We start from the raw sequence: 27512 nt of genomic DNA, 5'->3' as shown, positions 1-27512 counted from the left end.
TATTACTGTGGAAACAGCAAACCAGGGCACATGGCAAGGGACTGCTTTAAAAAGTAGAATGATACCAAAAGTGGGAAGTTATAGCAAGGCAACTATGTGCCATTAAGCAAATAGGGTGCCACATAAGTGAACAGCTATTTATGACGCATCATATGCTCATTTCCACAACTAGAGATATGCCAAGATCTAGAGATGTTTGTAGGTTCTAGCATCTCTAACCACATGACCAGTTATGGTGAGTAGTTTTAGAGATATATAAAAAATGAAAAAACTAAGTTATGCAAAAATAGGTGATGATATTATGCATCCCATTATGCATGTTGGTGAAATGCCATTGTTTATGCATAATGGTAAATGAAATACTTCACGAATGTACTTCATGTTCTAAACATACAGGGTAGCGTTTACAGCTATAGTTGAGTGTGTTTAGCTCAAATGCCTTGATGTTGATTTGGGTATTGGCAAGTCTTTAGCCACTACCATCTTTACTGACAGTCGAAGCGCTATGACTATTGCAACAAGGAATCCAGTTTTTCATGCTTGCACAAAGCACATTGAGATGCATTATCATTATCTGTTAAGGGAGAGACGCTCCGCAGGGGAAACCAACTTGGCTTATGTGCCAACACAAGATAGCATGATAGATTTAATCACAAAGGCTCTCTCTCATGAGAGAAGTTTGAAGCTTTTCGCAAAGCTTTGAACTTACTTCCCATTGGGGATAAGTCTAAGCTCCCTCTCATATTCCAAAGAGCCTGGCACATCTCTATACGTTTTAATGCTAGTTCCCCCCTTGTTCACATCATCAATTCTAGGGAGGATTCGTATAGCCATATTTGGTAGTGATGTGTGTGAACACACTAGGACCAACCGGAATACTTTTTCCCTCCTTAGAAGGTTTTTTTCCCCATCCTAGTATACACCCATCTTGGGGTATACTTATCATCTTTGTATAGCACACATTCATTATCTATCTATCATCTCATTGTGTGCTCCCTTGAGCTTCTCCATTGTTTGTGTGTGTGTGTGTGTGTGTGTGTGTGTGTGTGTGTGTGTGTGCATGTGTGTGTATGCGCGTGCGCATTCCTACAACCCTATTTCCAAAACAACTAGCTCTTAATTTTGTATCTACTCCTGTGCATGCTACAAACAAGTTTAAGCTAAAAAGTATAGGATATTTCACTCAAGTTGTTTATACTCTAGCTAACCCATTAGAATGCAAGTCCCTTTAGATACAATCAAGGAGAAAGTCATCCTTAGAGGAAGCGAGATGAGCAAGGCACCACGCAACATTAACAATACAACAACATTATAACTCCTCCCTAGTAGGACGATGATGATAATGCTTCTCCGTGAAGGGGAGTTTACAACAAAGCCCAACTCCATGAATGGGAATCTACAACAAAGCCTAACTCCATGAATGGGAATCTTCTATGAAAGTGATACTAAACTATGGCTTCCCAAACCTCATCACCAAGAAACTAACAAGACAAAACCATAAACATGGCCAATAAACCCATTATGAGCCCCAATGCTAAAAAATATTGTTGTTTACCCAAGCATCTATTAGAAGCTTAATGCTTCTATCATGGAAACTCAATTATTTGGGTTTCCAAACATAAGGCCTCCAAGCCATCACCATCACCACAAAGCTAAAAGGAATCTCTTCTTCCAAGAACTTGAATGGTATGTTCCAAGAAGATGCAAGCAAACGATAAGAAGCTTCCCACTACAATCTATGAAGACACAAGATTGTGCTTATAAGGCACATGATGAGGGCAAGAAAAAGTTAAAAGTGCTTTTCTACTCCCAAAAGTGGAGTACACATCTTCCAAAAGCCATCAATATCCATTATGCCACTATAACCACTAGAACATGTATCCCTTATGCTTGTTGCTCCTAAAAGAAGTGCACAACTACCGTAAAAGCTATCAATATCCCTTAAACCATAAGACTAACAATGATGGAGGATATCAAAGATTGTCACTTACGCTTCAACTTGGTTGTTCCTTCTCTAATAAAGCACCAAGACTATGATACAATTTAAATATATGGATTGACTTTCACATTCAATGGGCATAAGAATGTAGGTGCACTATTAGTCTCTCTTTGAATGATTTCAAGTGTTTTTGCAAACAAATTAATTCTCTAACTTATAAAAAAACTAAATACATGGATTGACTTTTACATTCAAGGGGCATAAGAACTTACGTACACTATTTATATTGAATATTAATCCTTGAAGCATGTTCATACTACTCCAAGATCTCACCTCACATCAAGAATGAGACTCATACACAAAGAAGTCCATCCTCTCTTAAAAGATCTTATCCTTAAAATAAATATGTAAGACATGTAAACGTCGCATCTAAAAGAGATTGATAAAATCTCAAGATTTAAGCAAACTAATCTTGCAATGACAACTATGGATATTCTTTCATGTAATCCTCAAGTTGCCAAAAAGACTATCCTTAGGTAGTCCTTTCCACTTAATCTTATTTTATATAGAGTTGTCCTTGGGACTCTCTCCCTTTCCTACCACTTTTATTGGAATCTACTATATTCTCCCTCTTCATTCAAGGTGGCAACTCATCAAGTACTTGTAATTCTAGTATACTTTTCAAGCTAGAAAAGTATCTTGGCTCCTAGAGGTAAATGTATTTGGTAGGCCACTTTAACAACCTTTCTTATCACCTTATAAGATCTATGATATTCATGTCTAATTTAGTGTTGGGGTTTCCCTTTATTGAAGCATACCTAGGCTTGGGTATCTTCAAGGTTACATGATTACCATCTTTGAAGTTCATATGCTTTTTGGACTTACTAGCATTTTCTTTGCAATTGTGTAATTTGCTTGCATCTTCTACAAATCTTCGTTGACATGGGATTCATTGTAGTCATGAAAAGCCACTAAACATATGTGCACCTTGTATCCGATACATGGCTTCAAAAGGAGACATGACAATACAAGAGCCATTAGTGTATTGGTAACAAAACTCTACCAAGGGTATTTGACCATCATGATGGGCGTGATATAATATGCTTGATGCCCATAGGTTTCATCAAGCTTTTTCCATATGTTTGATATAATGTGCTTGATGCCAACAATGTAAGAGATCTTAAGATCATTCGTTTAAATTATAGCTAACCACCTTAGGATTGATCATAAGAAAATTTGAAGAATCTAATGATCAAACCTATAAAATATTTAAATTTTCTGTCATCCACTTGAAATAAAATAACAAAACTTTTTGTATATACTATACAAAAAATGGAAACAAACAAACATTAACATACAAGTGTTCAGCCACATAACTAGGAAACAAACAAACATAAAAACGTACGACATAATCCTCAAAGCAAAAGATGGTTGCCTTGAGCATTTTCCTCAACCATTTGATGATGACGGTTTTGCAACTTGCTATAGAAAGAGTAGAGAACACACAAGAGGGACCTAATGTATGATGCAAACAATGTGAAATGCATGAAAGTTGGCATTCATGATGGCTAGTTTGAAAGAATAGAGCCCACAAACAGAGATGGTGACTTCATGATTACTGTACTATTAGTTATAGGCTCACATGCTTTAAGCAAGATGGTGACTTGTTCCTGCACAAAGCCAACAAATTTAGAGCTAGCACATGCCTTCATAAATCATCACCAGGCATGATGAGACATTGGCCCCTCCCTCTCTCAAAAGGCAAGCATTAGGCTCTTGTGAATTGTCACTATTAAGATAGCAGCCCATCATGAATTATTGTGCCAGAAAATCTCTTGGATACATTAGGGTGATAAAGAAGGGCCCCTTCCAAGCTATACAAAGGAGCAGCAGTGCCACAGAGAAGAGGCGAAAGTAATAAGGATGAGGAGAGCTTTGTTCAAAAAAGAGTAGTGTTGGCTACGTTGTTTATTGACAATCTGCTGGTATCCAGGACTCTGCCTGCACACCTTGTCAGGGCTACCACCGTCATCTTAGCCCTTCCACCGTAACTGCTGCAACGCTTGCAGGATTTGGATTTAAACAAGGTTGGGTACTTACGACTCCATCCAATCCTCGTATATGGCCAGACTTAAGTCCTTGGCCATCATCTTCCTCTTATCAGAATTGGCGCCTTGGTTTTCTTTTGGTTGAGAAGACCTGCAAGGTGAGCACACAACATAGGCTCAGGTTGGCTCTTTGCTTTTACAGAGGAAAACCAAAGTGCCCATTAGATTAGATCACAGGGACACTGATAAGGACAAGAGGAAAGTTAAAGAAAACGGACCCTTGCCTGTGCTGAGGCTTAGCATCTTCTGCTTCTGCATCAGAACCCTCTACTTTGAGATGGCCCTGGCTTGACTTGAGGAGGCTGAAGTCTTCTGCCATCACCTCTCCATCTTCCACAGGAGGGTCATACGCATGTAGAAGCCTTCTCCATTTGCGAATCTGTCCGTCCCAGCTGCGCTTGCTGCAGACCTGCTTGGGGTTTGGTGTTTGAGGATCTGTTCTTTTCCGCTTAAACCTGAAAATTTTGAAGAGCTTAGATCTAGTTACCAGAATGGAGCTCTTGTGTTACCTCACTAAAAACAAGAAGCTAGCTTCATTGTAGTGAAACTAACATAATTAACCTATCTACGCAATACATGGAACTGGTTAGCTTGAGAAAATGTGCTAATCATACCTAGGGACTAGCTCACTGTAGCGCTCATATCCGAGAGTATTCTTCCCAAATTCTATCTGCCTCTGCCTCTGGCTCAGCCGATGAGCATCATCCTCTTGAACCTGCTCTTTCACAACTGATGAAACCACAAAAAACAACCCATAAGCTCAAAATGCACGTGAACACATAAACGGACGTACTCACTTCAAGCAATTCTACGCAAGCGAGTGCATCTATAGAAGCATGCAATTTTGCAATACGTAGCCCAACATACACAAACACTGAAATGGCTCGCTCACACTTACAGGCATCACCTGCAACGCGAATACTGACACACTGTGTGATCACCAACATAGTGGACTCACGACTAGCATGTGCATGATCAAATATATGCAGCACCACATCATTTGAACACATTAATAGGCCAACATATGACTGGCATTTACGTGCATCCATGCATACATATTGACAAACAAACACAGAGGTGCACCAAGCTCACCACCACATACATGCATGGTGCACAAAATGCATGCCAGCATGCACACGGACACAGAAACTTACATACACCCTGATATTTAATCTTTTAAGCACATGTATACTTTGGCAAAGGTGAATGCTGACCTGGGACAGCTTGGATGTTAAATTTGTTGGTGACATCCACAAACACTGGTGGAGATGTAAGTTTAGACCTTTCGGAAGGATGAATGTTTCCCAATTTTCCAGCAGGTTTATTTGCAGCTTCTTCCATAGCAGAGATCTTACTCACCATCTTGTTGCTGCAGACAGGGTTGTGCACCATCCTCTTACCATCTTCCAATGTAGTGCCAGACACGAAAGAATTATTCTTTAGATCTATTGCTTGAGTGGAACCCATCGTCTCATCTGCTCCAGCTAACATAGCCTCTCCTCCCATCACACTATCTTCAAGCATGTTAACTTCCATACTGATTGGAAGCTCCAAGTCCTCTTCAAATATGGAGCCACAGAACTCAGAATTGAGGGGCCCTGGGGCAAGAGTTAACTCAAATTCCGATTCAATGTCCAGTGAATCATCAAGAAGCAAGGAGGCCAGCATTTCATACTGATCCTTGGAATCCAGAGAAGCATCCCTCTTTACTTCTTGATCTTCTTTGCATGGCATTTCAAGATTGCCTTCATGAGAGCTGATATCACAGTTCTCTGCAAAGCTATTCAGCCCTTCTTCAACAGCATTGGATTTCAATGCTGCAGCATCTTCTTCCTGATCCATGACTTCTTTGTTCTTTTCAGGTCCTGATTGCATGAATAAGGCATCAGTGTGTTCCTTCGTTTCTTCCAACCCAAATCTCAACTGAGTCCTGTTTTGGCTTACTTTCTCCTCGCATTCGTACTGGTTTTTGCCATAGGCGTGCTCTTCATGCCCTACCTTCTTTTCATGGCTGTTTCTATCCCCATGTTCTGCAAAACCTAATTCCTTTTCAAGCTTGTTACACTCACCACGGCCATGCATTTCATAGCCCGACCTAACTGTAAGCTTGTTCTGAACCTCTGTAAAACCATGATTTTCTACGCCTGATCTATCCTTGTTCTGTGCCTCACAATAGCTATGATTTCTGCGTTCTTTGAAGGTTACAAGTTCTGCTTTTCTCTCCAGTCTGCTGCTGTAGAGTCCCCCATAGCCGTGCTTCTTATTATCGCGAGCTCTGGAATGCCGCTTGCTTACGTACACATCACGAGGCCCGCGTCCTCTTTCAGACCTTTTGGTTCCAATGTAGCTTCTTGATTCATGCCGATCCATTTTATCTCTGCTACGAGGATGGCTATGGCCATGAGATGGCTTGCGCAGGTCATCAAGTCCCTCTGGGACTGAAATTTCTGCAAATCTGCTGTGGCCACTTGGCGCATAGCACCTTGAAGAAGGTGTGTAGGACTCTTGCCTGCTATTTTCACGTAGGCTTCTTGATTTGCTCCATAGATCATCACTCAGGGCTATGACCTCTTTCTCTTCTAGGGCAAGGGTTTCGTAGGGCCTTGTATGAGGGGTACTGCTCTTCATAGGGCGATCTTCCATCCCTCTATCTCCTCCTCTGTAGCAATCCTTCCTGTTACCACTGCTTGACCATTTTGCAGAGCTCAGGTTACTGTCTCGCCGATCTCTAGCACCCTTGCTTTCGACCTTTCTGGAGGAAGGCTTCCCCTCATTAAGGAAATCAGCAATCTCGCCATCTCTCTCTGCTTCCAGAGCCCAGGATATCTCCAAGGGAAGGGGGTCCAATGGCGGGAAAGAGGGGTTTTCGGATCTGACAAGCCTCATTTCGTGAAGGCTAGGATTTCGGACAGAACCTGAGAGCTTGGGTTTTTGGCCGACTCCAACAGCTAAGGCTTCGTGCAGACCCTGAGAGCTAGGGTTTCCAGCAAAGCCTGAGTTAGGGTTTCAACAGACCATGAGGGCAAGGGTATTACCAGCAGATCAGGACTTGCGATGGGAGCTAGGGTGTAGAGAGGGCGTCAATTTGAAGGGCTTCTAAAGCTCTGAGAAGACGAGGGAAACTTTCGAATTTCTAAAAGGAGGGAAAGGTTGCACGAATTTTCAAATCTAATTTAGGAGGGGCCTGATTAGTAAATATTACCTTAGGTTTTAAATTAGTCTAAGGTAATATATTACATCATTTGGCTCAGCCTTTTTTTTGAACAATAAAGTATATATATTAACTATTGAAAATCAGACCAACAACATACATCACACCCACACCCTACTTTCTCACAACCTCTAATACCCCACATCCACACTATTCTACTCCTTTTTGATCTCGTTCAAAATTTTACAAAGGAAATCCCATATGTCATCTTCACATAAATAACTGGATTGATCCCAAAAAATCTGGATTGATCCCAAAAAATCTGATATCCCAGCAGTAAACAAGTCTCCATCATAGCCTCAGTACTGCAGCCCGGGGGAGACTGTTTCTCCAGCAACCCTTCGTGTTTTATTGAGAGCCCGGTTGGCTCAGCCATTTAATCAATGCATACTAAACTTTGTTGTGAACATATATGGGCACCAAATTTCTTTTAGAATTAATTAGTTTTGTGTGGGAGGAGAAATGGAAAGCTTAAAGTGGAGGGACCTTAGTGGAAAGATTAAATGAGGAGTTAGTGCTTGTAGAAACATGTGAATGTGTGTTGGGGGGTTAGTGGAAAGATTAAATGAGGGGTTAGTGCTTGTAGAAACATGTGGATGTGTGTTGGGGGGTGTGGATTTTTTAGGAAAATTCTAGGTGGTGGCACATCTTTTTTTCGTGCGTTCTTTTTTTCCCCTCCAGTTTGCTAGGCTCTCTCTCCTCTCTCTGTCTCATGGCGTAGCATTTGCTCTCTCTCTCCTTGGGTCTTCCATGGGTGTGAGGCAGGACTAGTAGGGTGTTGATGAAGGATTGAGCGAAGCAGAAACCTTAGGAGAAAACGGTGCCGAAAACCTTAGCATGGGAGGGGAAGAGAGGGGCGAATCATGCGCAACGAGGGAGAGGGAGGAGGCGCAGGCGGAGAGAGAGAGAGAGAGAGAGAGAGAGAGAGAGAGAGAGAGAGAGAGAGAGAGAGAGAGAGAGGGGGGGCAGAGGCAGTTGGATGGGAGGAGGGAGAGGGAGATGGAGACGGAGGCGGAGGTGGTTGGAAGTGCAGGTCGGAGAGAGAGAGAGAGAGAGAGAGAGAGAGAGAGAGAGAGAGAGAGAGAGAGAGTCCAATACACCTTAGGGAATGTAAGGTGAAACCTTAGAATATCGCAACCATTAATTCATCAATAGATGAATTAATGGGCATAGAGTGAATATGCATATACTTTAGGCAAAACTAGAATACTTGGGCAGCCTATGGTTTCTTCGTGGACATTCGATAGTATATTAACGTGTTTATTGAGCCAAGTGATGACAAAATCACATATTGAATAAATAAGACTTTGGTATTTATTGTACTAACTGTCGACCCACATGTTGCTTCCCCTCATGCTTGAGCAAGGGAGCTCAGGGAGCTACCACATGATCAGAGCCCTCGCTCGGCCATGTGGCCATTCCCTAGATAGATAGTGTGCTTAATAGTATAGATTACGTTTGGAGGTCCCATGAGTCCTTTTTTGGATATGTTTTCACATGACACCAAAAGATCAACGATACATTCTCAATGTTGCTACAAAGAAATATTATATGCCTTTATGGAAAGACATAAGAGTACAATAAGAAATTTTGATTCCAACTTGCTATATGAGAGACATCTAAGCTCAAGCATGTAGAAAGCTCATCCGACTCCTCATCCATATTGTCTTCACTCGAAATTCATGCTACCTAGGGAGGATTAAAGCAAATAACGGCCTTCATGATTGTGATATTAGATTAAGGGTACCTCTTCATCAACTAGTTGGGGAAATTGGGGCAAAACGAGGGTGCGCAAAATGGTAGGGTACTTCTTCATCAACTAGTTGGGTAAGCTTTGAGGGCTAATTAAAAGTGGATTAGGGTGTGGTTATTCTTTTTCCTTTGATTTTCTTCATGCATTGTTGAAATTGGTATCATAAAAGCATGTAAAATAAATAAAATTCAAGCCAAAACACTTAATCACTTGTGTGATCACCCATAATTAGGATAAGAAACCTTTTAACACCCCATACAAGTCCAAGAACCCTCGAAAAATCTCAAAAAACACGCAAAGGGTAGGAGATGCCATAGTCACATAATCACCCATACTTGATGAAAATGGTTGGTTGATTCTTTCCTAGAGCTTTGGTTAATGCTAATGGCATTGTGAAGTTGCTCATGTCATAAGAGATCCAGCCATTTAGGGTAGAAGGTTATAGATTCTTCCATCTTAATTTTCATGCTTTTTCTCCAACATTTTGGCTTTTTGACTTTTCTATACATTTTGTAGTTTCTCTAACAATCATGTTGTCTTTGACATTTGGCTACATTTATTACTTGGGAATGCAAGTGCTTGTGGCTATAATTGAGTAACATGTTGAATTGCTATGATTGTGGGAAGCATGCTAGCTTTTAGGAGCAATCACATATAACTTTTTCTTGCCCTCTCACCATGTACCTCATAAGCACATTCTTGTATCTTCCTAGATTGTAGTGGGGAGGTTCTTACTATCTAGCTTTTTCTTTCCCTCTCATCATGTGCCTCATAAGAACATTCTTGTATCTTCCTAGATTATAGTGGGGAGGTTCTTATTGTCTAGCTTTTTCTTGTATCTTCCTAGATTATAGTGGGGAGGTTCTTATTATCTAGCTTTTTCTTGCCCTCTCATCATCTGCCTCATAAGCACATTCTTGTATCTTCCTAGATTGTAGTGGGGAGGTTCTTATTGTCTAGGTTTTTCTTGCCCTCTCATCATGTGCCTCATAAGCACATTCTTGTATCTTCCTAGATTGTAGTGGGGAGGTTCTTATTGTCTACTTTCATCTTCTTGGGTACCATTGTCACGTAGTCTCTAATGAATACGTGGGGTCCCATATCAGGATGGAGCTTAACCAATTAATGAGATTTCATGTCGGAGCGTAGGTGGCGAGTGTTGCCAAGATTTAAGCTCAAGGAATCTTCTCCCAACAACCTAAACGGTCTGGTTGTTAAAACCAGCAGAGTTACGATGCGTCCAGAGGAGGAGTAGAGCTCTGCATCACCACCCAACAGAGGAAATGAGGAAAGCTATACTCATTGCTAGGATATAGAAGAGTGTGTGCGTATCTGTTTTCTAAAGCTAAAGTTAAGAAAGGTATTTCAATTATGGGTGGGTGAGTACTTGTTTGGTTCCACCGATTCCAGTGGTAGGGTGGTGGCTAACCCATGGGCCGGATGGGGTTAGGCTGGAATCATGGAGTTTTAATAATCAAACTGAAAAATCTTAGGATTACGCTAGGCTTCGAGTAGATAGTTAATGTCTTGATAAAATTCTCGATTGAGTGGATCAACGACTGTGCCTAATCTTGATTAGGAAAAAAGCGTTGAATTGCTCAGATGATCAAATTATATCAGTGATAGTTTCCTTCTATTTGGTTTATTCAGGTAGAGGATAGTTTAGATTTTGATCTCGTTTTAGAAAACTCGTTTAAGACAAATTCAAAAAGGTAGAATCGTCCCCGCTTTTCGGGCATGGAAAATTTTCCCGGTTTCGGTTTTCAGAGCTAGTCTCGCGCCCGGACATTCACGGGCGAGGCCCCGAGTGAGAAACCCTGCCCCGCGCATGAGGGGACTGCTTTCGCTACTGTCAGCTACCGGGAATCCGCTGCGCGGAGGGGGTAGAGGGATCTCACAGTTGGTATCAGAGCCAAGTTGAAAGCTAATAAGGATAAACAAATTCTTATCAGAAATTGATAATAAAAACTCAGAAAAAGCATTTTTCATAATGTATTTTTTTTTCGTAAGCTTCTTTAATGTAATCAAAGAAATTGTTTTTATAGATGGAAGTTCCCTATTTATCTGGTATTCCCGACCTCACCCAGTCTCAAGATATGACTGCGTTCGCCTTCGAGCATCTCATTTCTTCCGCTTCAACTCGAACAAGCCGAGCAAGACTCACACGCCATTTTGAGGATTTATATTTTCCTAACCCAGTGGAGAGACTACAGCATAACTGGTTTGTAGGGCAGTATGTCCACGCCTCTTGCGACCACCTTGCAATGCTGTGGCAGAACCTCTCATTGGCTATGATTCTGTTAAAGCTGAAAATGGTGCGTGGCATCATTCTATATCATTCGACGCCTCGGAATTTCAGACTTTCATGCCAAGTCTACAGACTCCTTAGTTGTTTTATTCCTAAGGAGAAAATAATAGCTCCCTTGTCAGTAAGTGAACGTTTGTATCAGGGCATGCCTATGGCCCAGTACTGTCGTCTTATGCAACTCCCAAGGAGATTTTGAATTTTGGAGCCGAGCTGCTCTATGTACATATTGCAACTTTTATATAAATAAAGAAATGTTTTTCGGAGAAAAATTTCCTATTATATAAGTGATTGTTTACGGACGATCTGATAAAGAAAAATCTGTTATCGGACATATGTCATAGATCTCCAATAAGATCATTGTCTTGTTTAAGAAATTGTTTTTCGAACCTCTTAAGTCTTAGGATCTCGTGCATAATATCAAAATAAAAATTTAATAATATATAAATTTTGGCAGAATCATGAGACGAGGAAACCGTGGCCGTCAGCCAGACCCTGTCTCTGAAGATGACAAGCTTGACCCTTATGTTCGCAAGGCTCTTCATGCGACTCAGCCAGGACCCTTCAAAGGAGAAGGGGAGAACCTGGGCGAGGCTGTGGAGAAATGGGTGGAAGCCATGGAAGAGTATTTTGACATCACAAGCTACAATGAGCGGAGCAAAATGGCGATAGTGGAAACAGCCAGGGTAGCATAGAGGAACCACTGTGACACCAACCGTCTGGACAGAAATACTCAGTCCTGGAATGATCTAAAAACCTATCTAAGAAAGAGATTTTGTCCTCCTGGATTTTTGGAAACCAAAATGAACGAATTCTTAGAGCTAAAGCAGGAGAACAAAACCATCGAGGAATATCACCAGGCCTTTGCTCTTCTATTCAAATATTCACCACCTCTAGATGAAGAACAACTCATGGCCAGGTTCATTCGAGGAATGTACGAATCCTTGGACACACTGGTCAAAAATGCCAAGCCAGTGTCCATGGCTGAAGCAGTAAGAATGACAAAGGATTTTGCCAAAGCCTTTGTAGTAAAGGTCCCGCCAAAGCCTGCACCCTCTAACTTTAAAAGATTCGAAGCCCAGGGAAGAACTTCAAACTTTCCACCCCCAAAGAGGCAGCAAGGCTCGAATCAGAATCAGGATGCAGGAAGATTCCGAAGTGAAGGAAGACCCTTCCCCCAGAATACTTTCTCAGGAACCCCACCTCTTTCAAGAAATCAAAGGGATGAGCTTAGAACTGAAAATCGATGTTTTGGATGCCAGGGTTTTGGTCACCAGTTAAAAGACTGCCCGACTCCTGCCATGTCAAGGGGACAGGAAAGTCAAGGACCCCGAATTCAGAGACCAACCCCTTCATACCAATCTAATCAAGGTCCGTCTCGCCCAAGCCAGGGAAACCCCAGAAGAACTCCAGTTGAGCCATCTACCTCTGTCCAGAGTAATCTCAGAATTCCTTCCTAGAATTGGGACAACCAAAGAGAAAGAGTTCCACCTCAAATTGCAGCAACCAGAGCAGTCACAATTTCAAATGTAGTAGAAGAGGAAAAAGGGCAGATCTATGCTGCTATTGAAAATCAAGGGCCTAACCAGCAGTTCTCCATCATCCATACTCCAGCAGAGTATCAAGGTAAGCCTTTTAAGCTTTTGATTGATTCAGGCAGTTCTCATTCATTCATTTCCCTTGGATGCTTGCGTAAGCTAGTCTTAGAGCAGAAATCAAGGAAACCTATGCAAGTTGAATTGGCCAGTGGGAAGACTCTTTTCACTCACCATGAGACAGATCTTATCCAGTTCAATCTAGATGGTAATGTAACCGACTGTCAGTTCAAAGTCTTACCTCTAGGAGTTTTTGACGGGATCCTTGGAATGGATTGGCTCCACAAAATTCAAGCTGACATACACTATCACAAAATGGAACCATTTCCTTCCATGACCTTCACGGGAACAAAGTTCAAGGAACTGGAGTTTCTGGATCCCCAGACCTTCAATTAGTAAAAGCTTCCAGGTTGCTGAAAGGACTTAGGAAGAAGCAGCAAATTTATGTTGTCAAAATGAACCCAGTAGACTCAAAGCTTAAGGCTAAAGAACCAGAAGAATTGTATTCATAATTCATTAGTTTTTGACCTTCCCTCTTCCAAAAGATTAGTGGCCACTCTTGTCTCAAACAAGAGTTGAACCCTCAAACCATCAAGCCAAAGGAAAGCTCTCAAAATTCATTAGTAAGTTGGTGATTCTTCTCTTTTCTATTTATTTTATGGTTTTTATGGTTTTTATGGTTTTTTATGCTTTTTGTCTTCTCTAAAATTGCAAGTGATGTTATGCCTCATTGCAAAAGGCATTCCCCTCTCTTCTCTAGTAAATCCAACCATTCTCTATCCTAGGTGAATGATTAATGATTAAAGTCAACTTTTTTATAATGTTTGTCTTAAATAAGTAGAAAAATGTTTACTTTAGAATAATTTCAATACTCTTGGTACACTTTTAATTAATTTTAGAGACTTAAAAATTGAAAAGTGGTCAGTCATACAAAGGAGGTTATGGCAAAATTTTTAGAAATTAGTGAAATAAATTTTATCTTTTATTATTCTAAAAGAGTAATCCTTATGGTTTCTATGTTCTAAAGTATCATTTTCATGCATAGAAGATGCATTTTGATTATTTGTATAAAAGAAAATTAGTATTATTATAAAAGTATTACTTTCATTATATTTGATTTTTATGCATAAAAGTATGCATAAAAGATTATTATTTTATTATAAAAGTGTTACTTTTATCATAGTTAAATTTCATGCATAGAAGTATGCATAAAAGATTTTTTTTTAGTATAAAAGTGTTACTTTTATCATATTTGAATTTCATGCATAGAAGTATGCATAAAAGATATTTTTTTAGTATAAAAGTGTTACTTTTATCATATTTGAATTTCATGCATAGAAGTATGCATAAAAGATATTTTTTTAGTATAAAAGTGTTACTTTTATCATATTTGATTTTTATGCATAAAAGTATGCATAAAATATTATTATTTTATTATAAAAGTGTTACTTTTATCATATTTGAATTTCATGCATAGAAGTATGCATAAAAGATATTTTTTAAGTATAAAAGTGTTACTTTTATCATATTTGAATTTCATGCATAGAAGTATGCATAAAAGATTATTATTTTATTAAAGTGTTACTTTTATCATATTTGAATTTCATGCATAGAAGTATGGATAAAAGATATTTTTTTATTATAAAAGTGTTACTTTTATCATATTTGAATTTCATGCATAGAAGTATGCATAAAAGATTATTATTTTATTATAAAAGTGTTACTTTTATCATATTTGAATTTCATGCATAGAAGTATGCATAAAAGATATTTTTTTAGTATAAAAGTGTTACTTTTATCATATTTGAATTTCATGCATAGAAGTATGCATAAAAGATTAATTTTTTATTATAAAAGTGTACTTTCATCATAAATGATTTTTATGCATAAATGGGTGCATAAAAGATATTTTTTTATATTAAAAGTGTGATTTTCATCATAAATGGTTTTTATGCATAAATGGGTGCATAAAAGATATATTTTTATATTAAAAGTGTGATTTTCATCATAAATGGTTTTTATGCATAAATGGGTGCATAAAATATATTTTTATATTAAAAGTGTGATTTTCATCATAAATGGTTTTTATGCATAAATGGGTGCATAAAAGATATTTTTTATTAAAAGAGTGATTTTCACCATAAATGATTTTTTTTATGATGATAAAAGTGTGACTTTCATCAGAATTGGATTTTATGCATAATTAGATGCATATAGAATCTTTATAATTAAATAAGGGTTCTCTTTAATCTTCTGTTAATTTTCATAAAAATTAGAAAAATGAATAAGTAGATAATATGTGAGAGAAAATTCTACCATTTCATATTCACTAAGATGGTAATGAAAAAATTCAATTAAACTATCGAAGTCGGAGATCAAGATGAATGATTATTTTATTTCTTTTAAGAAATCCATGTTTTAGAAATCTGTAAGCAAATATTCGTCGAACGAAACTTAGAAAAAGAGAAATTAAAATAGTACCTTTCAAGAAAGATAGTCTAGGAAGAACCTTTCCAGACCACCCAAACTCTGATTCAGACTATTGAGACCAAGACCTAATCCCTTCGTCAATGACGATGTGATCAGTTCAGGAAAAATGCACTCAAAACGCCCACCGAATCTGAAACTAGTTAAGACTTTTGATTTTGATCTGAGGATCAAGTTAACAGAATTCGAGGAATTCTGTTTAGAATTCAGACCTGGATCTAGAAGTATTGGGATACGGATTTAAGATTATTCATGGTTTTCAAACAAAAATCAAAACAAAACTTATATAGAAACCCTGTTTTCTTAAAAGACTGTCTTATGCCAGAATGCTGGAGGGAGCATTTGGCATATATGTTTATCTAAGGGAAGTTTGGTTCCAACAGCTGGCGGGGAGTGTTCGAGGGACAACTCACCCGCGGCAAAGCCTGCCGAGGTCTTAGCCAGCCTCGGTATGGTTAAAATGGTGCGCTTCCGGTATGATGGACGAGGGCCGACGAAGCAGTCCCTGAGTGAAGTGCCGGGATACCTAAGAAGGATCCTGGAGGGTTCTGACCAGGCGATGCACGGGCTCGCGGTACCGAGGACACCCATTCGTATGTCGAGGAAGATATTGTATGACAGACCAATGTTATTGTAATCTATCAGTGGATCTCGTTGTTGACTCGCTGGTCTCAACGGAGAGTCCAGAGTGATACTGTTTTGTGAGAAACAAAGACTCAATGGAAATTTTGAAGCATGACATATGTAACCAGTAATTTGTTTGTCAAAATGGATTGTTTTTATTAAAGTTTTAAGAGGAGTGTGTGCGTATTTGTTTTCTAAAGCTAAAGTTAAGAAAGGCATTTCAATTATGGATGGGTGAGTACTTGTTTGGTTCCACCGATTCCAGTGGTAGGGTGGTGGCTAACCCATGGGCGGGATGGGGCTGGAATCATGGAGTTTTAATAATCAAACTGAAAAATCTTAGGATTACACTAGGCTTCGAGTAGATAGTTAATGTCTTGATAAAATTCTCGATTGACTGGATGAACGACTGTGCCTAATCTTGATTAGGAAAAAAGCGTTGAATTGCTCAGATGATCAAAGTATATCAGTGATAGTTTCCTTCTATCTGGTTTATTCAGGTAGAGGATAGTTTAGATTTTGATCTCGTTAGAAAACTCGTTAAGATAAATTTAAAAAGGTGGAATTGTCCCCGCTTTCCGGGCATGGGAAATTTTTTCGGTTTCGATTTTTGGAGCTAGTATCGTGCCCGGACATTCGCGGGCGAGGCCTCGAGTGAGAAACCCTACCCCGTGCATGAGGGGGCTGCTTCTGCTGTCAGCTACCAGGAATCCGGTACGCTGAGGGGGTAGAGGGATCTCACAGTGTGACAACGCTCGAGGGTGCATTAGAATTGCTTCTCAAGGAGTTGTAGAGCTTGGAGACCTCAAGGGTTATGAGCTTAGCCATTGGAAATATCCTCACGACACGTGGTTCACCAGGTAATCTCTTTTTAGATGTGTTTCAAGGAGGGTTAGGGTGAGCCTTAACATTTTTGGCGCTGTTGTTGGGGAACCATCCCTTGGCTTTTTCCATCGTTTTTCCTCTAATCTACGCATTACCCATTGCCCATTATCTTGATTAATGTGAAAACGATGTGGATTTGATGGTGATTTATGCGTCATTTGGTGTAGAAAAGCTCTCTTTTTTGTTTTTGTAAAGAATGCTTTTTGCTTAATTTCTAGCTTAATTTATTGTTTTTGTTGTTGTTTTTGTTATTGTGGTTTTTCATGTTCTTAGGACTTGCATATAGTTTGTATTAGATTTAGTTTGCATTCATTGCATTAAAAAATATAATTTTTAGTGAATGTTAGCGCTCTCTTTAGTGTTAAACATAGAACTAAAATCATTAATTTTAACTTAATTATGTGTTTTTTGTTGAAATTGTTTGTTTTAGAGTGCTAGCAAGCATTAGGAGTAGCTTAATCTTTCAAAAGATTTCTTGAAACCATCAAAAAACCCTTGAATTCGACTAATTTCTCTTAATGGACTGGTTTTTGTCATTAAGGGTTATGAGTTGTCAAATTGTCCATTTTGGGGAAGGGTGTAAGGAGTGTGTCATAAAAAGGTTAACTTTTTTGATTCCCACTTACCTTTTTGGGAAAATGCCCATATCTCCTTGATTTTAAATTCAATCCCTCCCCAAAAAAGGAAATTCGTATTTTCCACTAGACTCCAAAAAAATAAAAAATCAAAAAAATGGTTCACATCGTGAACCATTTCTGCACTTTCATGACCTAAGGTTTCACGCCCTACAATCAAATATAATTGTTTGGTTCCATAAGATTGCTCCATGTAGGTTTGTCCTTGGTGGTGAGAGAGAGAGAGCACCCCTTCTTAGAGTTTGTAAATTGCACTTGACACAACTGAGGTGAGAATAAAGGGAAGGGTGTGCATTTACAATAAGTTTATACATTGTACTTAGCACAATTGAGGTGTGCATTTACAATAAGTGTATACATTGCACTTAGCACAACTGAGGTGTGCATTTTCAATAAGTGAAATAATTTGTTGAGGTTTTTTTAAGGTGAGAGGGGTGTCTAGATCTTTTCGGGAGGAATGTGTAGGTTGGAGTACCATTTGTCAAAGGTTTCACATTATTTGTTATCCCCTTTGAGTAGGGTCTAGATGCTTGTGAGGTTATCGAGTGTACACAAGGATATACACTAGACATGAGTGGAATCAACAATGAAATGATTAGCAATGATCACCTTACTTTCAAATGTATTATGGATTCCATGAAGTGATTGAATGTGAGGGGGGACAATCTACGTTGTCCTCAGAGTCATAACCTTGTGGATAAATTTTACATGGGACAAGGGGTTGTTTGTTGAGGCCTCCTCTTCGAGGGCATTCCACAAATTTAGAATGTTTTCCATGATTCTTGTGGATCTTCCTTTTTCCAATTTCTTATTGGTCAAAGGGGTGTGAGAATAGAAAAGAATGGAAAAAATTAGATTCCACCAATTTAGAATGTTTTCCACCATGACTCTTGTGGATCATCCTTCAGGCAATTTCTTATTGATCAAAGGGGTGTAAGAATAGAAAATAATGGAAATAATTAGATTTGGCACTGGAAGGGCTTTATACTTATGCACAATAGAGCATGAGGGATGCAATTCGTGTGTGAGAGGAAGGCATATCAAGGGGGTTTTAGATTTGTGAGAGAAGTCAAGAGTGTAAGATTGTTATATGCACATTATGCGTACATATACTAGGAGACTAACCCACATTAGGCTTGTGAGCATGGGAGCATGGGAACAAGCTCTAGTGGAGCATGGGTTAGGACTAACCTTAAGGGTTAAGGTTAGGGTTAGGCATCCAAGGGTCACACATGGGAAATGGAGAGTCAAGAGTCACTTGAGGGCCCTCCTATATAATAGGGGCATGGGGCACACTCAAGGGAAGCCAAGGCTATGTTATCTTGAGGCTTAGGCTATGGTCTCTTGATGTTATCTTGAGGCCAAGGTCTCTTGAGGCTAGGTTATGTTATACTCTCTTGTGTAGAGGATCATAGCTACTCACCTACCATTTCACACTATAGCTACATGCTACTGGATTGGAGTTATACCTCTTGATGGTATGGGACATCAAGGTAAAGGTATGATGTATTTCATTATAATTCATGTGTGCATCCCTTGGGCTCGGGGGTGGTCGGGTGGATAAGTTTATGCCTTATTTATGCATGTTTATGCATAACAATTATCCAGAGAGATCTTAGGGCTTTAACAGTGGTATCAGAGCAATCTCTAGTTATTTTTTTTTATTTTTTCTTTCTTATTGTAATTTTTGGTATTTTTTTGAAGTAAATTTTAATATTTACTAAATAAAAATATTATTTTGTGATTTGTGTTGATGATTTGCATGTGGATCGTCGATATGACGATTGGAATGCGTGTTACTACTATTCAATGGATGAATCGATGTTGCGGGGAAATTCCGTGAGTTTAATGCTTTTTTTTTCTATTTTTTGTGGTTTAAAGTAAGCATTAATGGAAATTTTTACAAAAATGCCACATATTTTATTATGGATATTTTTGGTAGAATGGATTTCCTAAATTTCTAGAATTTTTAGGGAATTTTTCCTAAATTTTAAGAAAATTTTAAAGCATTTTTACAGTTAAAAATGTATTTTTTTATACATTTTTGCGGGTTTTTTTTTGCGGGTATGCGATTAAATTTATGCCAATTTTCTGCTGAAATTTCTACTGAAATGCAGTAAGGGGCAGCATGTTGATGCATTGAATGCTCTCTCGTGTGCATGGGACCCTCTTCGTCTCTTAATTCTGGATTTTCCTTCTATTTTCCTCTCGCGTATAAACACCTCTTAAAAAAGCACATTTTTTATTAATGTTAGTCATAATTAGGATTTAATTATGATTAAAAAGATTAATTAAAAATTAACCTCTCTGTTTAACAAAGAGAGAAGGAGGGGTGGAGAGAGAAGGTTTGATGGAAGAAGATGGAGAGAGGAGAGTGGAAAGAGAAGACACTCTCTCCCTCTTCTAGAAATTGCAACACGAGGGGGGGGGGAAATCACCACCCCCACATAATTCGTTGTTTTAAAGGTTTTTCTTAAAAACCTTAGTTATAAAAGTTTTTTTTAAAAGCTTACAAAAAGCTTTTTTTTAAGCTTTAAAATATATTACAAAAGAGTTTTTTATTTTCAAAAAATCTTGAAAAAGGGATAAGAGATATTGGGAAATTTTTGCTTCTCTGAGATATTTTATTTTCCCTCTGGAAATTTATTTTTTTCTTGGAATCTCTTGGCTTTCCGCATTCCCAAGAAACCTTTTAGCTTTCCGAATTCCGAAAAATCTTTTGACCTTTCCAATTCCGAAAACTTTTAACCTTTCACATTCCGATTTTTTTTGTCTTTTCATTTTCCCGAAACTATTGGCTTTCCGCATTCTGGGAAGACCATTGGGATTCCGAAATTTTTTGACCATTCGTATTCTAAATGCGTTCGGGGTAAAATAAAAATTTTAAAAAAATCTTAAAAATTAGTGAAAAATTAGACAAAGGTTATTTTAAATTTTTGGAAAATGTGGGGTTGTTGTTTGGCATGTGGTGTGTCCATTCGAGCGCCCGTGACCATTCAAATTCCTTTAAAAATATATTTTTTGACCTAGAAAATAAAAAAATCCATTAAAATTATAAATTTTCATTGGATTTGAGAATTGTCGGCAGAATTGAAAATTTCATGAACGATGGGATTCTTAGAGAAAATTAAGAATATTCTAGAAATTATTCTTAGAAATCCTAGAAATTGGTATTTTTAAAATATCAATGGTATTTTGGCAAGTCTAATTGCTAAAAATTTTCTTAAAAAATATAGGTTTGGAATGCCATAAGATAGGTTTGGTGGAATTCAAAATTATCGTATTTTGAGGCCCTATAAAATTAGGAAAAATTAGAAAAAAATCATGATAATTTTTTTTTTCTCGAGAATTTAATATTTTCAAGGGTTATTTAATATTGAAGTACGTTTTCTCGTGCTGACATTAGATAGATGCGGGTTATTCGTATATTATTAACACGATTGTACCTCGTACTAGTACTTATTCTTGTTTGGATTAATTCTAAACAATGTTTTCATGATTTTTTACCATTGTTTAGCCATTCTTTTTGGACATGTTCCTTAACTTTCTTTAATGATGGCTAGAATTTGCGTCCAAAGTGTGTTTCACCTTTGACACTTTTCCATGATAATTTATTTTGCACTTGTTTAAGTGTGGTCTATGCTTACTTTTCTAAGCGTAAGATAAATCCTATCATGTGATTAGTTGATCGGTTTATTTTGATGGATTTTATTGGATGTTTTCCAAGTTTTATATGGACTCATCAGGTTCTGCCTAGATCACTTGTGTCTAGAGTGCTACACATATGTGTTTCACTTGCTTAGTTTGGAGTTTAGTTTGAACAACACCACATTCATATACTCCGGATTGATGAGTTGGCCACCAATTTTAATGCTTCTTTTGGCATGATTAATGACCATCAGATGGTATGCATTGATTTTTATGATCAACTATGGTTTTCATGGATTTGAGGAAATTCTATGATTTTATCCATGTTTTATAAGGATCTTTGATCTTTTGGATAATATCATGTGCTTTGAAGGTAGCATTTATTTGCCTTTGTTTTTTGCACGTAATTTTGGAGTATATTTCCTGTACTCTTGTACATATTCCAATTTAGATACCTTGTTGCTTATATATCTAGGTGAATTGTTATTTTTTTACCCTAACTTTATTGAGTTTATTGGGTAGTTATCATTAGAAAGGCGCCAATAATTCAAAATTCTTTTCTAATGATGTACTCGGAAAGAGTTATTCCTTGATGTGGTCTCAGGAATATAGAGACAGGTTTTAGTATGTGAAAGTCTAGGATAAGGCCATCTTATTCCTTTTATATAGGATTTTATTCATATTTCCTAGACGGCATACTAGAGAGTTTCAAATTGGTAAGGTATGTATGGGGGGTGGTATCATGGTGGTATGGGACGCTAGCGATCCCTCACATATATTATCTTATGGTATAATTTGGGCTCAAGATTGTTACTTTGCTTACATCACTTAGCATGTTGACCTCAACATTCAAAGACAATCTCATTTTCTGAATTCATTTAAAGTTATTATGTGGGCATTCTCTAGATAAACTTCTTTTATCTATAGCATGCATGTATTGATGAGTGTAATCTCATCGGCATATTCATTTGTTGAAATCTTTTTCTTTAGATTTCAATGAGTTTATCTTGTTGTGTTCGGATTAAGGAAATTTGGATTTTTCCTTTATTGGCATTTCTTTCTCTAGTTCCGTACTTTAGGTGATTTATACAGTTAACCTGATGGTTTACGGATGGACATATGTGACTCATCAGAGACGTTGATGACTCTCTATGTTAATATGGGTAACTTGGGACGCCGATAATTTCATGAGCAGATGTGGGGTACATTGAGCCGTCGATGGATACATGGCTGCATGATATGCAGGAAATGCTGACCGAAGCTCGGGATTTTATCAGGAGTTCTCAAGATAGGGCATGGTTTTATGCTGATAGGGGACGCTCATCTCGGTCTTTTGAACCAAGAGCGTTGGTTTATTTTAATGTTCCTAAAGATTCTCAGACTTTGTCAATAGGAAAATGCTTGAATTTATCTCCTAGATATTGTGGTCCATTTGGAGTTATACATCGGATTGGCACGGTTGCGTATGAACTAAAACTACCTCCAATTGTTAGAGTTCATCCAGTCTTTTATATCAATAGATTGAAAGGAAAACTGGGAGGTGAGGATAACACAGTTACTCCTCAAGAACTTGTTGAAGTCGAAGATTTATCCTATGTTCCACATGAACCTGATAAGGTACTTGAATTTAGGGAAAGGAAACTTTGTAGTTGACTAATCCCTGAGGTTAAAATTAGGTGGAATGATAGGGAAATAGAGGATTCGACTTGGGAGTCAGTTGATATTGTTCAGTGCAGTTCTCCTTCTTTTCATTGCAAGAGTGAAATGTTTTGAGAGAGGGGAAGTATGTTATATGCACATTATGTGTACATATACTAGGAGGCTATCCCACATTAGGCTTGTGAGCATGGAAGCATGGAAACAAGCTCTAGTGGAGCATGGGTTAGGAGTAACCTTAAGGGTTAAGGTTAGGGTCAGGCATGGTCACACGTGGGAAATGGAGAGTTAAGAGTCACTTGAGGGGCCTCCTATATAATAGGGGCATGGGGTATACTCAAGGGAGACCAAGGCTATGTTATCTTGAGGCTTAGGCTATGGCCTCTTGATGTTATCTTGAGGCCAAGGCTATGTTATCTTGAGGCTTAGGCTATGGTCTCTGGATATTATCTTGAGTCTAGGTTATGTTATGCTCTCTTGTGTAGAGGATCGTAACTACTCACCTACCATTTCACACTATAGCTACATGCTACTGGATTGGAGTTATACCTCTTGATGGTATGGGACATCAAGGTAAAGGTATGATGTATTTCATTATAATTCATGTGTGAATCCCTTGGGCTCGGGGGTGGTCGGGTGGATGAGTTTATGCCTGATTTATGCATGTTTATGCATAACAATTATCTAGAGAGATCTTAGGGTTTTAACAAAGATCCTTCTATTTTATCTTCTAATTTACTCTCAAAGGATTCCTTAATTACTCTATTTAATTTATAAGGTGTTGTTCATGGTTATTCCTTGGGGGCTTCACTTAAAAATATGTGAGTCCACTACATGCGATCATTTAGGAGGGGTTTTTTAAACCGACTTTGAGAATAATTCACAAAAATCTACTTACATAAGGGGGTTTTAAATGGCATTTTGAAAAAAACCCGTAAGTTTATAAAGAAAAAAAATCATTTTATTAAGTCAAAATTCATAGAAAAGGGTATTTTTTAATACCCTTTGAATGTATGTTGTATGTAAAAGTACACTCCTTGAGGGTTACTCTTACTTATTAGCCTAATTTATTAAATTACTAATAATTAAATCCTTAATAATTATAGTCTAAACCTAAGCTAGAACTATTTTACCTTAATTTAAAACTAATTAACCTAATTTATCTTTAATTATTCCTAAAAATGTTATATTTATTTCTAAATAGAATCTAATTATTATAAGTTAATTATATATTTAACCTAATATAACTTGGATTGTCCTAACATAAACCGAAGCTATCATAACATATCTTTATATTATTGTAAAATCTCTCTCTCCGTGACTAATGATAATACAATGCAATGTGCACCATAAGGTAATTGAAAAAACTTCAAAGTGACACGTATAATTTTAGGATGTCAATTAATATCTAAAACAAGAATAATGACTAAGATTAATATTATATGGGTAATACTATGGATTAACATCCTAGCAAGAGACCGTAGCCTTTGGATGATAGACATGGATGCAAGATTTGATTAAAATCCTAATAATGGATGCAAGATTTGATTAAAATCCTAATAATGGATCTAACATAAAATCTGAGAAGTGTAGTGAGATAGACAATCCTAGGAATGTCTATAAGGATGTGCCCATAAATAAGTTGGCCAAATATTTTGAGGGAAAAAAGCTCATTGCTACCTTGCCATTGAGACTACGAACCAGAACATCCACAGGTATCTTAGATGGTGGTGTAGGAGTCAACATAGCTACAAAAAGATAATGGGAGAATTGGGGATAACCAACCCTTGCCTCCACTAACCTAAAAATCAAGCTAGCGCAGAAATCTTACCTCACCCATGGGCATGGATAGGATCAATAAGTTAGGCTCATGTAAACTAACCTTTGATCATGCCTTTGCTATTATGGACCTCAAAAAGTCTATGACGTATGATGTATGATCCTAGGAAGACTATTTATGAGATAACTCAAAATGATCCATTACTAGGGAATTTAGCACATATATTTACGTAAAAAGAAGTGACCATGAGGGTTAATCTTAGAAATTGTAGTCATCATCCAGTTACAAAGACTTTGTCACTCCATTGATAGAAGTGAAGAAGAGGAAGCTAGAAGTGTAAGGTCCCCATCGCCTTGCTCATTAGAAATGTGTGCTAATTCAGAGTGATTAGTCGAGGTTTCTACGAGAAGAAGAGTGAGCACTAATCCAGAGTGATCAGACAAATCTCTTAGGTTATGTACGGAGATGGAATGCTTAGGGGTGGACCACTCATGCCTGCTTCCAACGATATAGGTGTTGACTTCCAACGAACTCAAGTTTATGGAGAGTCACAAACCTTAGGTGCTTGTTATTTTAGATAATGTCCTAACCTTGTCAATTTGGTGATAAACCAAATTGGTAAGAGCGTTCAGTGTGTATTTTGGGTAGGTGTGGAAGTGTTTTCACACTATGCTCAGGCATGACAGTTGGCCACGAGGTGGATACACAAATATTTGGGGCAAGTTCTTAAAAAACTTCGCTATTCTAATTCACACTGAAGCTAAGTCTAAGGCTTCTATCATTGCCTAGTGGGACTTATACCTAGATACTGAACCATAGAGTTCATAGATTGGCATAGTTGTAGATTAGATGTTGGATCAACAATAATTTGATGCTGGAATGCCCCATACTTTGTGCCGTAGTGCCAAAGGTCTTGAGTCAATCTAGATGAGCACTTTGTAGTAGTAAGCAGCTCGAGCATTATTCTAACTAGAGAAGAGTATATCCTTGAGTACGTTATAGAGTCGATCAACCAAATCGAGGGAAAGATTTGGTATTTTAATAGGTAGGGTAAAGTGGATGTTGTTCCTCTTTACTTCGCTCTAGGAAAAAGAATAAGCATACACATTTTTGTTTTATAATATGTTTATGAAGTGTGTACATGGATCCTTTAATTTTTGTTGTCATCGGTTACAGTTGGGTAGTATATTGCCACCTATATGGGTAGGTAGTTTATTGCCACTGCCATGGGGAGGCAACAAATATTTTTTATATGCCAGACTTCATATTGGTATTGAACACAAATTGAACACAAATTGGATGTTGTGTTATTCATATCAAAGCAGTCTCAAAGTATAGAGATTGATTTTGTATACATCACATAGATACTATCTATGTGGAGATCCTCTTTTTTGCAAGATGTGTAAACTATTCTTAGAAGAATGCAAGAACTTCTAGAGAGAGGAAAGTGTAGCTTTCCTTAAACCATGTGTAAGGTCAAAAGGAATTCCTAGAATGTCGAAGAACATTCATTACAAGGTTCTTGAGGATTTGAGAACTTCTAGCGTATACTTAAGGCATGATATTTTTCAACGCCTTAATAGCAATTTGTGTTTTATTGACATCTTTCACAATTGTTAGTGGCAAGTATGGTTTGGTGTTCCAGATGAAACACGAATGTTGCATGTTTTCTTGGTCAAAGTACTTAAGGAAAATATGTGTTGTGTGTCCTGCTTTCCTTGTCGTAGTACTTAGGGAAGTTACAAGCATAGATGACCATATGGTCTACACACAGACACTTGTTTACAAATTTTTAAACCGTTTTCAGGGACGAAAACTCTTCTTGAAGGGAAGAGTAAATAGGTTGACAAAGTTTCTTCCAACTGAAAGATGTGAAAACATCTGAGCTCGCTAGGCTCTTTAATATCAAACATCTGAGCTTGCTAGGCTCATTAATATCAAACATCTCTACAAACTATATGGTCTGCCCACATGTATAGTGTTGGGTCGAGATAGAAAGTTTGATAGTCATCTTTGAAGGAAAATCTTCAAACATTAAATATCACTCTAAGTAAGAGTGGGGATAACCGTTCGTAGATTTATGGCGGTCAAACTAAAACCCAACGAGGTTCTGGAGCATATACTTGTGTATAGATGAATAATCTAGCAGAGAGGAGTACCTCTCCCCTTTGGAATCTATTTTTTGTTGTTCATGACTAGATTTTATCCATTTATGATGTTTTATGGACTCTAGTCTAGATCTCCTATGGCCGTAGAGCTATGTAAGGAGAAGAGTCAACAAGTTGGTAGCATAGCATGGTAGTGTAGTCTACAAATATTTAGTAGCGTAGTCTACATATGGTTAATAGGGAGGTCTATAAACTTGAGTTGCCGGAGATCTCTTGAGTAAACCTAGTTTTTCATGTCAGTGGCATGTGAAAATAATGTATCACCAAGACAACGTAGTTTGTCTTAAAGTTATAGTTAAATCCTAGGAGTTACCGCACTTCCACATGAACCAAGGAGATTTCTTAGGTCCAAAGACTAGAATACGAGGTTTATTGTGTTCCAATGAGAAATTGTTAAATGGAAGGATAGGTCAGAAAAGGTCTAAAGTGAGAACATCTATATGTATAAGCTCCTGTATACATACGAGCTAGTTGGTGAGTTATGAGTTAATCAAGATTTAAAATAAATAGCTAATTTTAGCATTTCAGAATATTAGATTTAGCCAAGCTATTACTTGTGATTAAAAATCTATGACCACTCCCATAACTAGAGACCAATCTACCTTGATGGCCCCTACCCGAGAGTTGATTTTTAACTCGGACCCTCGGGTTCATTTGTAACATTGAGATAATGCTTGAAAAATAAATAATGAAATCTGAACCTTGGAAAATTAAAATG

At 37.8% G+C, this 27512-nt stretch overlaps 1 protein-coding gene across 2 annotated transcripts; it reads right to left on the bottom strand.

Annotated features, from left to right (window-relative positions):
• Positions 1 to 3511: 3511 nt before the first annotated feature.
• LOC147631122 (uncharacterized) lies at positions 3512 to 7126 on the bottom strand. Of its 2 annotated transcripts, none has more exons than XM_086809456.1 (4): positions 5262 to 7126; positions 4662 to 4776; positions 4266 to 4502; positions 3512 to 4138 (listed from the first exon to the last, which is right to left on the bottom strand). In XM_086809456.1, the coding sequence occupies exons 1-4, from the start codon at positions 6931 to 6933 to the stop codon at positions 4036 to 4038; spliced, it is 2127 nt and encodes a 708-aa protein (XP_086665582.1). In that variant the 5' UTR covers positions 6934 to 7126; the 3' UTR covers positions 3512 to 4035. The 2 variants fall into 2 exon arrangements, with proteins under 2 accessions (XP_086665582.1, XP_086665583.1); XM_086809457.1 differs by having other exon boundaries at positions 4272 to 4502.
• Positions 7127 to 27512: the final 20386 nt, after the last annotated feature.

The sequence above is a fragment of the Cibotium barometz genome, chromosome 15, assembly GCF_041138505.1.
Source record: "Cibotium barometz isolate CiBa-2024 chromosome 15, ASM4113850v1, whole genome shotgun sequence".
Taxonomy (NCBI): Eukaryota; Viridiplantae; Streptophyta; class Polypodiopsida; order Cyatheales; family Cibotiaceae; genus Cibotium; species Cibotium barometz.
Note: the sequence above shows the minus strand (reverse complement) of the source record. Positions and strands in the feature narration are given on the sequence as shown.

Coding starts and splice junctions, on each gene's coding strand:
- LOC147631122 (XM_086809456.1), bottom strand. CDS start 6,933: ATGAGGCTTGTCAGATCCGAAAACCCCTCTTTCCCGCCATTGGACCCC. Junction 4,777..5,261: donor TAACATCCAAGCTGTCCCAG/GTCAGCATTCAC, acceptor TGGTTTCATCAG/TTGTGAAAGAGCAGGTTCAA. Junction 4,139..4,265: donor AAGCCTCAGCACAGGCAAGG/GTCCGTTTTCTT, acceptor CTCACCTTGCAG/GTCTTCTCAACCAAAAGAAA.